This window comes from Apaloderma vittatum, unplaced genomic scaffold (assembly GCF_000703405.1).
Source record: "Apaloderma vittatum isolate BGI_N311 unplaced genomic scaffold, ASM70340v1 scaffold4110, whole genome shotgun sequence".
NCBI lineage: Eukaryota > Metazoa > Chordata > Aves > Trogoniformes > Trogonidae > Apaloderma > Apaloderma vittatum.
This window is the reverse complement of record NW_009692707.1, coordinates 20279-36261: the sequence shown is the minus strand read 5'-3', so window position 1 is coordinate 36261 and position 15983 is coordinate 20279. Positions and strand designations below refer to the sequence as shown.

The following is a 15983-nucleotide window of genomic DNA, read 5'->3' as shown; positions in this document are numbered from 1 at the left end:
CTGGACTCTGCCCCATTGACCACAACTCTGAGAACGGTATTAAAAGGTGACTTAATATATTCTAGATTAAGACGTCACTCCTAATTCTGTAAGACAGTTCATGATATAAAGAATTACTTCCTAGAAATGGTGCCATTCAGCCTCATGTTGCACGTTCTTCCAAGTACAGGTGATTGTTCACACTACAAAACAGCAGAGTCAAAACACACATCACAATATGGCTTTACTGACTTACCAGGCAGATGTACTCTGAAAAGACATCAGGGGTGGGCTTAAAGCATCTCCTTTTAAAGTATGCACTGTCTGTGATGTCTGAGGCTGTGACTGAGCTTGAGGCTGTGTCTCTGGCTGAGGCTGAGTCTCTGCTTGGCTTGGATCCTGAGCAGGGTTAATCCATCGGCTTTGTCCCTGTGTCATCCACTTTCCCTGGATTCCCCACCGTGCCAGGTAAAATTTGCAAATATCATAGTTCATTGAAGAGTAATACAAAAGGTCCAGTACCAGCAAGATGACCACAAAAAAGCCATAGATCCACACTCCTAACAGTGCACTGTAGTTGCTGCAAAAGAAAAAAACAAAACCCCTAAAGTAATCTCATATATCATTAATGGTCATCGTGTTAGTTTATCAAGGCTCTCTGTTTCATCAATTATACAAATGTAATATATAGATGGATGAAACAAAAATTTTGTTCTAAAGCATGAGCCCTTAACAAATACTATGTCAATCTAATACCACTACATGCATGACATGAGAGGTTTTTAAAAACTAAAGCTCTCTGTCTTATATTTTCCTTTCTCCCTCTTATCTGTCTATACATATCAGCACACAAATTCGGTGTACAATTAACTTCAGTGTGAATCTTTAAGTGAGACCACTTTTTAAACTTTTTTACATGTAAAAAGCAAAGCTACAGCTGTCTTAAGTACTGTATGTATCTGTTTACATGTAATGGGTAAGGCTGTAAGTTCAGGTTGCAATATACACACGGTTGATGGAATGTATGTCTTACTCTGAGAATTCTCACTTCCAGAGAGTCACCCTGTTGAAAGTAGGCCTGTATGAGAGTGAGGGTTAACCATAAAAAAATATACTGTAGTGAGACTCAGGAGTCCCTATACGAGTGAAAACGTTCACTGCTGACATGCATTATAAACCACTTGTCTTAAAAGGTGTTTTAATGTGCTTGGATTCGCTCTGAATTTAATAATTAATTACTGCTGGATACAGAAGATATTAGTAGAAGTGTAGGCTTTCAAGAGCAACTGCTAAAGATCCCCTACTCTGCTGGTAATAAATTTAGGAAGGAAGAACACTGACAAGAGCGTATTATACACCGCATTCCATAGGAAGGAAAACAGGTACTCTATTTATATGTATATGTTGGTGTAGTTATGATGTGCATGTATCGGTAAGGCCATGAAAATTATCAGCTGCTGACATTGTGCACAGAGCTATAAAGCTATGACAGGTGATTGTCATATAAATGGGGGAAAAAAGGAGGACCATGTATAAGGGGTCAAGAATTTGGAGATCAAAAAGGGGAAGTAGTGCTAAAGCTCTGCTGGAGATGCAGTATTATTAAAAGAAAAATGACTGTCAGGTGTAAACACAGTTTGGACTTGAAACTTTTTGCGTGGGGAGGATGAGGTCAGAACACAGAAGGAAAGAAATGGGTACAAATGACACTCTTCGGTATACAGCGAAAAAGGCTAATCTACACCTATGTGCTAATGCGGAAGTACAAGTGCCAGAGACTGTAAAAACAAGACCAGGCAGAAGGGATACTAGTTAAAGATGTCATTAGGAAGACAGTCTTGGAGAAAAATTATATCAAATATATAGGTGGGCAACCCACATCTACGTGAGCGTGAACTTACCTAAACAAAACTGAACACACACTCAACCATGCTCTCTTTCACAGACATTCAGAGAAACTTTGAAGGACAATCAGAACATTGATCAAAATGGAAGTGCTGTGAGAAGAAAAACAGGCTGAGAAGACATATTACAGATGCAAGCCAGAAAGATATTTTGACATTTTAAAAACAGGTCCCAAGCCTTTTCAGATCTAAAACATTTCAAGTTTCTGCTTTGAACTTTCATTTCCATTTAAACTTTCCCATGACTTTTTTAGCATTTTTTAAAAAGTCACAATCTGAAAAAAGAAATCAGGTAAGAAATCACAATTGTAATTTCTGTGTTGCTGCCTATCAGCACTTGAGGAGACTGATTCTCTTCTCCAGGGGAGAATTCTCCACTACATAGATACTGCACTTAGATTAAATGAAGCTCTTTAGTAAATAACTGCAAGTAACAAGAGGAAGGTCAGAGCTGTTAACGCCCTTCTTGTGTAACTTTAAGATAACGCAAGCCTAGAATCTGAAAAAAAAATAAAAATCAATATATTTCCAGGATTGAAAGCTGACGAAATATAGTACTTCTGAGAACCCTTAAGAGTCTTTCCTGCAACTAAAGATTTACACATGCATGTCTAACTTCACACAAAAGTGGACAGGTCTTTGTAACGCATTAAAATCTTTGCAGTCCAGGCACTTGAAAGTATTACGGGATCTGGTTAATCCAGGCTTCTCAGCAGAGCTACTCTTGACTTTCATTGGATTTATTCCTATTGGGGTAAACTCGTCTATTTTCTGCTAATATAAATTAAAAGGAAGTGAAGGCTAGACAAGTTATGAAGAAATCCACCGTAACAAATCCTGTTCTTCATCACTAATGCCAGTAGGAATCATTTTAAAAATAGGTGAGCTGCATATGATTCGTAGTAAGAATGGAAATATTAGAAACCATGTTATTTTTGGTTTTGGCAACAATGTGAGAGGCAGGAACATTTCTTATAGTTAATGGAAAAGAGTTTGCTTGTATTTCAGGTATCTAGTTTCACCTATCAAAATTTTGGTTAGTGAAAATTAGAGATGTTTTGAATGTTCCAATTTAAAGCAACAATTTATTAATCATGCCATATGTGAGTTATCCATCTGCTCTTCCTAAATAACATGTTATTCACAAATGAAAGACTGCTTTATTTTTTTAAAAAATATTCTTTTAATAGCTGATAGGTACTAATTGTAGTAAAAATTAAAACTTCCCTACAGATAAAGATGTCTTAAATAGAAAATAAACAATCTTACTTACACTGAACAACAGTAAGGCCAGAGACACAGAAAAGAACTGAGAGTCAAAAAACTCCTAGGACTTGCTCTCATTTCACTGAACCAAATGATTTAATTGTGAAAGTTTCACCTTGCAATATGATTTTTCTGTACTTTTTTGCAGAAGTTTCATTTCAATTAAAAATAAAGCATGAACAGATTCCAAATTTACCAACATTCAAATTACAGGGTTTTGTTCCTTCACAGTGACATTCAAGTATAAGGAGTTGCTTCGGTGTGGCTGTACCTCCTCGCCCCTTCCCCAGCTGGAAAGCTTGCATCTGCCCTGCTAGTGCTCCTGTTCCTCCCAATCAGTCATTTTGGAGGTTTCTGTTCAGGTTCAACACAAGGTCTAGCAATATGACATGGAAAATGACTTCAGAAGGTATGTTGCCCAGTCCTCTGCTGCTACTGGCACACAAACGAAAAAGCTAAATCTAACATAAAAGTTACAAGACAATTTCCTTCTAGCTTCTCTGTGAAACAGGGTGATTCACGGACCTATCAGAAAAGCTTAGCAGCTCATTATTCTAAGATACGCATCGTATTTCTATAAAAAATGAAGTATCACTGTGATACAGAGCCCGCTTGTGTAAACGGAAAGATTTGCTCTGACTTCAGGGAGCTTTGAGTTGGGGTCTCTGAGAAAAATAATTACTTTTACCATCCATCTACTCCCATTCCATCTATAGAATCCTGCTTAGATTTCTCTAACATTCCTACGCACAAATGTAAAGGCAGATCCTTTTATTACTATTCTTACCATGTGATTCCTTCCATTGAATTCACTAACTTTTTGAGACAGATGACAAGCGAGTTAGGACCAGGCTACATTTCTTCTAGTAGAGTTTGTTGTTTTTTATGTACAGCACATGAACAGTAAAAAAATCATTTGGGAATTCAGGCTTAAAAAACTCAACAAATCAAAACAATTGTGAGCATAATTCTACAGCTGCCGAGTTTAAATGTGGGCAGATGGCCATGGAAACTGTTTCTTTCCCTATTCTCCTTAAACGGGGCTGTTACTTGCAGTAGTAACACTTTTTAAGTGTTGCCCCAAGGAAATGCAAGCCGACATCCTAGCAAATGCCTGGTACTTCTAACACTGAACAAATCTGTACAGTTTTTGCATGTATGTTAAACGTGATTTTTTCTCCCTACTTTTTAAAATTATTATCTCAAGGCCTTCGCCCCATCCTCTGTTGTCCTACAGAATCTGTTACTGTAGTACCTACGAGGTCTTTTGGCAGCAATTGGTAGCGGAATTGATTTTTTTTACTATTTTTTTTTTTCTTCTTTCTTGTAAAGATGACTTTCTGGGAGATATTTAAGCAAATGCCAGCTCTGCAGGGGATACGCTGTACATGGGGAAAGTGGTATTTTATCCTCACATTGCCTTCAGTGCAATATTGTACTGTGGTGTGCAAAAATCATTCAACCCTGAAGAACTGCAATGAGAGATAAGGAAAAGACGCATTACAGGCTGCTCTAACACTATTCTGGTATCAGATTAAGGATCCCTAGCATAGTAGTGATAATAATAATAATGCTGATAATCCACCAAAACATGCATTATAGAAAATCTGAAAGACTATGAATACTGAATGCAAGTGAATGCTATTTTTAAGAGTAGTTAAGCAACTTAATAGACAAAAGTTTTATGGAAAAATACTTTGGATGGCAGAACTTTTCTTGTCTGTTAGACATCAGTGGTATTTCTATATTTAATACTAAATGAATTATTAACATTAAAAATTGCTGTAGACTGATTGATCTGCATGGTCACAAATATATAATAGCCTAGTATTCTGCAGTTATAAAAACACAAAAATCTTTTCTTATAGTAATGGAAAAATGTAAATAAACCTGGCTATAGTTATACCATGTGATTGTAGAAGACAAACATGTTTTTTCCGCTATGCCACGAAAAAGAAGTTACAAGTCATTTCATTAATTTTTTCCCTCAGCTTTATTATATAACAAGAAATTTGTTTTGATGATCACAAGAATGGCTAAGGGAAAAACAAAACAAATAATAATATTGAAATAAACAAGATAATAATATTGAATCACTCTTCCCTGAAAACTATAATCCTGTTTTTTTCCAATTCACTGCTATTCCCATATGCTAAATCATTCTCCCTAGCAATACAATAGGTTTCATCACAATTTTTTTCAGTGGTATGTGAAATTAGATCTAAGCAAAGAGCTGTCTGTTACTGTAAAGTGAAGTGAGCCCTGGATGTATTAGAATCCAAATAAAGTTAAATTATCATATATGTTAAATAAAGTCAAAATGTAGTAAATAAGATCCTTTTTACTGTTTTTAATGCGGGCATCTAGGCTTCACTTCTTTCTACCCCTTCGCAGCATACTATAATTACCAGGAATTTTTCTGCCAGTGTCAGTGAGCTCAGGGTAAGGAGATCTCCCTCTGTCTTGCTGCACAGGTGGAGTTTTACATAGAAAGTTAGCATTTCTTCATTTTCCTGGCCCTGACTGATTTATCAGAGGTGATAAATTTCAGGCAATTAAGAAAAGGCAATACCAGTTCCACTCTTGCATTTCTCTAAGCTACATCTCCAGACGCTTTTTATTGTATTCAGAATGATTTTGCATAGCTTTGCAAAAGATCAGCACATAGCTAATGTCCACAGGAAATTCTGGACAGAAAACGTATATAGTAAACAGTCTGCAGGTAGTTCTCAACCATGAATCTTACCAACAAATACTACAGAGGTAGTTCTTTCTCCATCACAACTGAACGAGGTGACTTTTAAAATAAATAAATAAATAAAAATGCTAAATGAAAACTAATATAACAAACTGTGATCTAAATATTTCATTAATATAAATAGTGCAGCTCATAGAACACAGCATTCTGCGTGGTATATTCTCACGATGTTCCCAGATGCACTACAAGGCCAAGACAAGGAAATTTCACCTGAAGGGCATAGCTGCACATACAGTAACAAGACCCACATTGGTTTAAAACTATCTTGTACGGGACGAGCCGATTATTGTCTTTCTTTTTATACTGCAGGGTACACAGACTTCTTTAGAGTAGGTGATTGTCACTTTTAACACCTGTTAAGTTAGAGTACACAACTTCGACATTTATGCAAGATTCAAACTTCTCTAGGAGAGCTGCATGAGGAGTGGTTGTTAAGGAAGATGAGAGTTTGCTGACTCTATGAGCTGACTGCTGCTGGACACAGCTGCAACCAGGAGTTAAAAGAGCCAACATCAATATTCCAGCACCAGAGTCTCCTAGCACCCTTGCATCTGCTTCCATAGGAAGGAATGACAACACACCTACAGATGTAGCACCACAAAAGAAAACACTAAAATCCCTGTTGTAAACGAAAAATCAATGGACTGGAATTCCAGCTGTCTTTAATCTGCCCCTTCCTTTCCCTAGAGGGGCTGGATACTGAATAAAACATCAGGGGAAAGTAGATAGATCAGGATTTGACCTTGGGGTTTTACATCAGCTGAAAGTTGCTCTCTGCACCCAAAGAAATTGGAGCAGATTAGTGTGGCCACATTGCCAAATACTAAACAGGAAACAGACAACAAGTGAAGATTTTGACATCACAAACTGGTAATCAGTAACAAAGATCTACTTATTACTTACTGATCCTTTAAGGGAAAAGTTACTGACATTTATCTTAAGAGGACAGGCCACAGCACTACTTGAAGGTATTCCAAGTAACAGGCAAGGAGAGCACACAATGTCAGTATACGAGACAATCTGTTCTGTTCCCCCAAGACAGTGATTACATGAGATTTATAATCAAAACATCAGAGATTCAAAATAGTGCATTTGGGTTGATGTGGGAAATGTCAACTCACTCTCTCTCTCACCTACAGACAGCTTTGGGGTTTATTTTTACTGATATACATTTAAATAGAGTTTGCATCAGATTGTGGTCAGGGGTAGAGACTTTCATAACTTTATATTCGTTACATTTATATGCAATTTTCAAATGTATGCTCCCCTAGCAATGTTTATAGCCTATGTCAAAGCAAAAACAGCAAAGCTAAAATATCCTTTCTTTTAGGAGTCCTGTAAGAGCAAATACCTTTTAGTAATGTTTTTCCACAGATGCAATTATTCTAATTGCTTCCATCATTAAGTACACTTCAGACTACATTATTAGATGAGGAACAGTTTGGTGAAAAGTACTTTAAAAAGTCATTTACTTACTTATGCATATATCCATCTGCGTTCCCTGTTAAGTTCATCTGCATAACAGTCTGAAATTCTGTCTCATTGCAGCAGTATTTAAATACTGTGTTGTTATGGTGACAGCAAAAGATGTAAGATTTATTGTCAGAAAGACGGGGGCAGTGAAAACCAAAGTGGTAGCGACCTTTGTAGTCTGTATATGGCTCGCAGACCCGAAAATGTGCAGACAATGCTGTAAAACAAAGAACAATATCGGCTTTGTGAGTCACTTGTGTTATCTGTATTTTATGAACTATAAATTACCATCGGTTAACCTTAAACAATTGTTGTTTGATTTCTAAAGAACAGTGTTTCAGAACTTTCAACATCATAACATTAGGTACTAAAAGATTACAATATTTAGCCTCTTGTATTTTGAATTTTATTTTTATTATGTTTCTGATTATTTCTTTTAAGGGAAGAGAAGAAATGCCCTCCATGCTAACTAAGCACAAAAATATTTGGGGAAATGTTTTCATACAGCTGTTCTAAATATACAGACATCCATAAACATCTAAAAATCTTCATGTTTGATTCTCCTGGGATGACAATAAAAACAAAAAGTCAATGTAAGAACTGCAATAAAAGTTGAGTGGCACTTGATTTACAGTCACTGTTCTTGACTGAAAATACCTTCTCTACTGTAAAGGTCATCCTTTGTTGAGGATTATTCTGCCACGAATAGTAATTGCAATACAGGACAGCAGATCTGAACAACTGTGAATTTGCAAGGAGACAAAACTAATGGAAACACAGGCATTTCTGAGAGTTCTTATATTTCCCCTTTATTAAATTCCCATGTAAAGTGTTTATTACATTTCTGAGAACATTTTTGACAGGAATATGTCACACTGATTTCACCATCACTTTTGCTTGGGAAAAAAGAAAACAAGAAAATAAGAAGAAGGAAAAGAAAACCAAATGCTCTCCATATATATCCTTTGAATGCAGACTTGAGGCCGATTGTTGTGTGGAGACAGGCACACTGTGGTTACATCTACGTGGTAAGACTGTGGGCAGATGCTCTGACCATGCTCTAAGGCTACTGGTTACCAACAGCTCTGAACTGGAAGCTGTGCAATCATCTTGGTTTCCCCAAGCTAATCAACTGCGCAGAGGGGCTAGACATAGATCCCCTTCAGTATGGTCACAAGCAACAACAGGTGACTTCTTGTTGGAGAAGTCTTGTAAACAGACAATATTTGAGTTCACATACTGCCAACATTTTAAATGATTTATAGCTTGTGTTATGGTAAGCCTTATGGCATCATTTAAAATTTCGTGTACTGTACAGACCTCCCAAAGGCCTTACACTCTAAGGAAACTGAAATGTAAAGTCAAGAGTCTGAATACTCTTAGCAGTGAAATGTTTTCACTCCAGTTAGAGAACACAGGCACAGTGATGTTGAGGGTAACTGCACTTCATAAGGTTCACACTAATTATTAAAGATGGAATTAACCCTTGTTACTTGGTGTATGATTTTTCTACCAGTTTACCAGCATAAGAAGTTACAGATAATGAATTGCATGTATTTAGCATAACTGTAATGTATTTCTCTGCACATAGTCCCTGTTGATCTGCAATTTCACCTGTGCATCTTAACCTCTAATCATTATCTTTCCACGTTGCTTAAAAAAGCCTACACCTAACACTTTTGTTTCTCAATTTTATAAAAGATATTAATTTCAAGAATCTCTCAGCTTCCTTCTGTAGGTCTAGTCACATTTTAACAATTGTGACAGTGGAGATTACTTCTTTATTTATATGTATAGAGCAGGCCTCGAACAAAAACCAGAATACTAAACTTAAGATAAAATAAAGTAACTTGTAATGCCCTCTCAGTGATAGAAAACCACTCTAAGCATTTTACCTTTATACACAATATAATGATAGAAGATGTAAAGATCAGGCTTTGAGCAACTTGATGTAGTGAAAGGTGTCCCTGTCCATGGCAGGGGAGTTCGAACTAGATGATCTATGATTCCATGATCTTTAAGGTCTCTTCCAACCCAAACTATTTTATGATATATATATATATACACATATATATATATACACACACACACACACACACACATACATACACTGGCACATGCACATACATGCCTGTCATCATGACTTTAACACAAGTGAAAATTCTTTTGTAGATAAATTCACTCAAGAACTGAAAGTGCTAGAAAAATGCTATTTCTAAAGCAACACAGATAATGAGAAAACTAATTACATATCTGCTTTTGCTCTGCCTGGGAAAAAAACGTGTGTTTCAAATCAGTAGATGCTATGATCAGTAAATAAATCATCTTTTGTAAAACTTAGGTTTTCAAAACCCTCCGTAACTCTTGCAACACATCAGCATATTCAAATTCTTCATGAAATCCACAAGGCATATAAGTGCACAAACATATATTTGTTTGAAGTACTTACTTCCCTGAACTCCCCTTAATTAAGGTAGCAATAATGAAAATGTTCCAGGATTGATTAAGTTTTGAAAAAAAATAAAAAACAGTGTTTAGAAGGGACCTCTGGAGGTTATCTGGTCCAACCTCTCTGCTCAGGCAGGGCTACCTACAGCCTGTTGTCTGGAATCATGTCCAGACTGCTTTTTAGTATCTCCAAGGCCAGAGACCCTACAACCTCTCTGGGCAACCTGTGGCAGTGCTCAGTCACCCTCACAATAAAAAAGTGTTTCCTGACATTCAGAGGGAACCTCCTCTGCTTCAGTTTGTGCCCATTGTCTCTGGCCCCACCACTGGGCACCTCCCATAAGAGCCTGGTCCAGTCTTCTTTATGTCCCCTTATTGGATATTTATACACATTGATAAGATCCTGCTAAGCCTTCTTTTCCTTAGGCTGAATGGTCCCATCTCCCTCAGCCTTTCCTCATATGAGACATGCTCTCATCACAGCCATCATTTAGTGGCTCTTTGCTGAACTCTCTGCAGTGACTCCCTCTCTCTCTTGTACTGGGATGCCCAGAACTGGACACAGCACTCCAGGTGTGGCCTCACCAGTGCTGAGTAGAGGTGAAGGACCACCCTCCTTGACCTCCTGGTAGCATTCCTACAAAAGCTCTCACAAAGACAAAGCTCTCCAGCCAGCTGCCCCCCAGCATATACCAGTGTCTGAGGTTGTTCCTCATCAGGAAGGTGCAGCACTTAGCACTTCTCGTGTTGAACTTCACGAGGTTCCTGTCAGCCCACTTCTCCAGCCTGTTCACGTCCCTTTGGACAGTAGCACAACCCTGTGGCTGGGCTGCTCATCCCACTTGTGTATCAACAGGAAGCTTGCTGAGGTTGTATTCTGTTCCATTATCACTTTAGTTTTAACTACGTATAATTTGGTGTTGGAAAAGTTAAATCTAGAAAATTACAGAAGAAACAGGTAGTATAGCAGAAATTCATAAACTAAATAGAACTTCTAATTTAGTATTTGATTTCTAACACAAACAGGAACTTGATTCCATTACTTAAATACAGGTCTCCAGTCCCAGCTAAGATTTCCCTAGGCTGTTCTGTCTGGTCTGCAGCTTTTGGTGGAGGAGATGCAGGTCTCTTGCAGGTCCACTGCACCCATGAATGATCTGGGCCAAGTCAAATGATATTAGATGCACATGATTAGGTACCTAAACTTTAGCTTGTTTGTCACCACAAAGAGGTTTACTCAACAGCACATGTAAAAGCATCCCCAATACCTAGATGGGTCCCTTTGCCCATTTTTAAAGGAAAATAAACCCCAAATTTCTTTGGGGATAAAAACTGGGGGAAGGACTACCGAATGATAGGAGAATGAGGATACCATTAGGTCAAAGGAAGAGTGATGTCTGTAATAAAATGTAGTCTAAGCAAATCCTTGAATAGTAAAATGTGTGTCAGTGATTAAAATAAACGAACAAATAAGAACATAAAATGATGATTTAATTACAGTCTGAATTTGGTAGTCAATGTTGTGCTGAGTTAATCTTGCTAAGCAGCTAAAGCACCATGCAGCTGCTTGCTCACTTCTCCTCCTAGGGGAATTGGTGAGAGAATCAGAAGGGCAAAGCAAGAAGAATCGTAGGTCAAGATAAAGACCATTTAATAAATGGGAAAAAACCCCAACAAAACAACAGGAAAACACACCCTACAATCACTCACTACCAGCAGTTTCCAAGCAATTTTTTTATAAAGTCCCACCACAGTTTTATTGCTGAGATGCTGTTACCTGGTATGGAATATCACTTCGGCCAGTTTAGGTCAGCTGTGCCCCTGCCAGGTTTTTACCCATTCCAGCCTCCTCACAGGGGTGCACAGTGAGAAACAGAAGCAGCCGTGACCACGTGTAAGGACTGTTCAGCAATAGCTAAAATATTGGTGTGTTACCAACGTTTTGGTCACCAATCCAAAAGACACCAACACAAAGGCTGCTGTGAAGAAAATGAATCCCATCCCAGTCAGATTTACTACACAGTGAAAAAAATTATCAGTTTATTGCATTCTGTGCAATTTTACTTGCTGTCTTTGTTTCTCTGAGAATCGGAGCAAATAAATAAATTGCAATTATTTTTTAAAAGTACTTTTTCTGAAAAATAACTTTGCTTAAATCCTGAGGAGTAAAGAGTCTTACTTCTACAGAAATACTTCAGACAAAAGTATTGTACCTGAAAGGCTCTAAAGTTGTCTGCTGTAAAGATGGCAGCTGTATCTTAAGTGGAGTTGCATGTGAAAATTCTCATACTATTTTTGAAAAGTAGTATTGAATAGGTAATAGTTTCCATACAAACTATTTCCATACAACAGTTTTCATAGTTTCCAATTAGTACTAATAAGTACTAATTTCAAGAGAAAATCAGTCTGTCATGCTTCGAATGACTGATTTAAGCTCATCTCAAGACTTATCTACTCTACCTGAAAAAAGTAAACAGCCAGTGTACACCAAATTGTTACTTCCCCATCTGTTTACCGTTAGAGATTGGTGTAATGCTGACTAAATTTTTTATTCAGCTACTAAATTTTTAAAGCCACAAGGCTTTCAGAATGGCTGCTCTTTATAAGCTTTCCTTATCAAACCAAAGAAACATTAACATGTATGCATTTTACTTAGCACAATGGCAACTATTTGAGATCCTGGATAATTCTGCTATATAGACATTCATTTTCTACTTCAAATTAAAAATACTGTAATGTGCAAATAATCTGTCAATTTTTGCTTGTCAATGTAAGCCTTGCTGTCATCTCTTGATTTTATAAAAATGCTTCAATCCATTAAATGAACATAAGTATCAACATGACTGCAAAACAAATCTGAGTTAGTGGTCAGAAAGGGTATTCTTCTGGTATGACCGTATGCTGCTTCTCCCTTTATTATGCATTCCTTGTGCAGCTAGTAAGTGTTCACAAACCCTAAAATTGCATGTTATTGTGATCTTGAGAACACTGAAATAAAACCAGTCTGAAGTTTCAGTATTCTCCATTCAACTTCATCCCTTTTTTAAACTGAGTCATAGCCTACCTATCTGAACTAAAGCCTTTATTTTCAGCATTATTTGTCCATGCCCTGAGAATATTTTGCCCATGTTAGGCAACTGAATTTTCACCCTAACCGCAGAACTAAAGCTGCCAAACTTCATCCTCATTCTGAGCAATGACCCTGGTATCTGGCCACACCTCTGCTCCACTGCCACTGTCACTGCTTCTCTCCTGACACAACCAAGACCAGGCTCAGAGAATTTCTCTGTTACTCGTGCCCTTACTTCCATTCTGCTTGTGAAGTCCGTTGAAGTTACACTTTTGATTGTTGAGTGCAGTTTTTCACCATGCATCCAGGCTGTAATTCAGTAGTAAGACTGCGAATCTAAGTACATCAAAGACTTGGAAGTAAAGCATGATCTTACAGACAGAAATCTGTAAATCGAGGAAACTCAAAAAGAGTCTTGCTATTAGATTTCATTTCAGCTCAGTTTAAAAATAACGTTCATATCATTTCAGTGAGAGTAGCATCTTTTTTTTCCCTGTCATTCTCACTGCATAAAGCCAGTAGTTTTCTTTATGGAATCTGATCCTAGACAAAAAAAATTTATATGCATGATGGCTGCAAACTAATAAATCATAAATTTCATCCTGTAAAATATGTGTGAGTTAGCAATGACCTAAACCCACTCCTACAGACGTCAGCAGTAAAATTCCCCACAGAGCAGAGTTAGGCTGGCATGAAAGGCTTGTGATGATTTCAAATTAAGCCTGTACTCTACATGCTAATAATGGATGTCAGATAAAATACTAATAGCCAAGGAGCATAGATAAGGTTCACATTTACAAAGACTGTAGTTTGTGATGTTATTAGATAAATTATATAAGAAGTAACAGCTATATGTAATTAGTTTCAAACAAAACATCCTTCGGAGGCGGTACTTTTAAGATAAAAAACAATATCAGAACACCAGCTTTATGTCTTCTTTTTTGGGAAAAAGTGTGTGTATATGTAAGTAGCTGACTACTACTAGTTGTACACATGGTGTAACCACAGTGTCTCATTCAACTGGAAGATAGGTATCATCACCCTGAGGAAAATGGTTGGAGAAGTGGGATCTCGGTAGTTCTTTAGAAGTCCCCTATAAAGAGTGGTAAGGGTATGCAAATTTAGCAAAAATCAATGGAAGAAACTCAGGCAGCTGGAAGAGTTTTGTGAAGTTTGATCACTGGGATACATTCACTGAAGTCTTGAATAACTGGTTTCATTCATACATTAGGGAAATAGTTCTCTGAAATGACTTTAACCTGAAAAACAACAAAGAAGCTGCTGCAAACCCTGTGCCTGATTCTAGTACATAGGAAGAGGGCAGTTACATAACTAGGGATGCAGCAGAAGGACTCTAAAGGAAAATTGTGTTTTAAGATTAGGTAGAGGAATCTAGTTGACAATAATTGTTAGCAAAAGAGCTGTGTCACTTATAGCTAAATAATGAACTATAATTAGCAAAAATCAACTCAAACACTTGCGAACAAGCAATGAGTCTGTGGGCAACAAAACGCACACTTGAACTACTTGATGAGGATCTAACACAGAGTATTATAGACATTATGCAGACAGAGTAGTAGCAACTCTTACTGGAGCACAAGGATACTTTAAGTACGGTGGTTAGGGATGTGATGCAGCACAAGGGAATAAAGATTAAGGATGGAAAATAAATCTTTTTGATTAAAAACTGCCTCAAGAGTGGAGGATAAAAGACTTAAGGATAAAGAGTACTGAGTTTAAAAACTCATAGGATCAAGTCTATTTGCACTAAGTATATTTTAAATTATTTTTTTTAAATATTGATTCATAATTAAAAAAGCCTTAATGTCATAAATAACTCCAACAACAAATGCAACTAATAATCAGAGCATTCATCTAATTCTCAAACAGATTTCTGCACAAATCCTTTCTGTGTGCTACTAGCAAACATCTAGGCCAGATTTACCAAACATCAGGAGAAAAATCTCTCCAACCATTTCCTGATCCAGTCAGTTCTTTCGATCCAGTAAAATAATGTAATATTCGCATACCAAGATGTCATGTATTTTTCTTTTAAATATATATAAGACGTTACATTGTATTGTAACATGTATTCATCTCAAGACCAGCTGAAGTACCAAGTTCAATTCTTCACATGCTTACAGAGTCTTGTGTGCATATATAAAAAAACACAACTGGATCTCCATTTGCTCTGCTTCCAGTAGATGGTTATTTAGCAAAGTGGCTGGATTTTACAGTTGTGTAGATGTTGCTTTTTCTTCTAGATGAGCTGAAAAACTAGCACATCACAACAGTAGCTTTGTTTCTTTCAAAATTTCAGCCTGCTTTACCATATCAGTGTCCCAGCTTTTCCTTCTTACAGTGAATTTTCAAGTGCATTTTAAATTCCAGCTTCCAGTTCTTAAATACAAAGAGGCTTTATTTAAAATTGACAATCCATTTGATCTTGTTTGTTTTGTAGGAATGCAGTACTAAATTGCAACTGATTTTTCCCTGCAGCACACATCAATGACAGATAAAAGCATAAAAAAAGTTACCTGCTGACAAGAGTAATGAAAGCAGAACCATCAGCACATTCAAGGACTGTTGACCACAACTTGTCATCGTTGGCTTTCATTGGTCCATTAGAGAATTACCTGTTTGACAAGATACAGCATCATGGTTAGGTGTCTGCTTCATCTCATACTCGTTGTTCAAACTTTCCCCACAAAGGTTTGGTAAAAATGAGATGGCTTCACAAAATAAGAAACAAACAAACAAAGAAAAAAAACATACTTTTTTCCTGGACTTAGAGGTGAAATAAATTCAATTTTCTATGTTTCCATTAAAATTCCTTTCTCATTTCACCCCAAATGTATAACCCAGAATAGAGATACATCATATACAGTCTCTACTGGATATTGACACTTCCCATGTAATACACATTCAGCAAAATAGTGCTTGTTTTATTGACACAAGAATGGGCTGTTGTATTACGCCTATAAGGATAAAAATAATATAAAAATAAATTGGCTGCTTTGAAAGTCAATCTGTTTTACCCCATTAGAGGGTGCAGTCATTCAGAAAGTGGGTCAAGTAACGGAGA

The 15983-nt window shown here is 37.0% G+C and overlaps 1 protein-coding gene across 1 annotated transcript; it reads right to left on the bottom strand.

Moving 5' to 3' along the window:
• Positions 1-235: 235 nt before the first annotated feature.
• KIAA1644 (KIAA1644 ortholog) lies at positions 236-15502 on the bottom strand (the record flags this gene model as incomplete). The annotated part of the gene is made up of 3 exons (XM_009864445.1): positions 15436-15502; positions 7384-7597; positions 236-559 (listed from the first exon to the last, which is right to left on the bottom strand). Coding segments are annotated over exons 1-3 (605 nt in total), but the record flags the coding sequence as incomplete, so codon positions are not given.
• Positions 15503-15983: the final 481 nt, after the last annotated feature.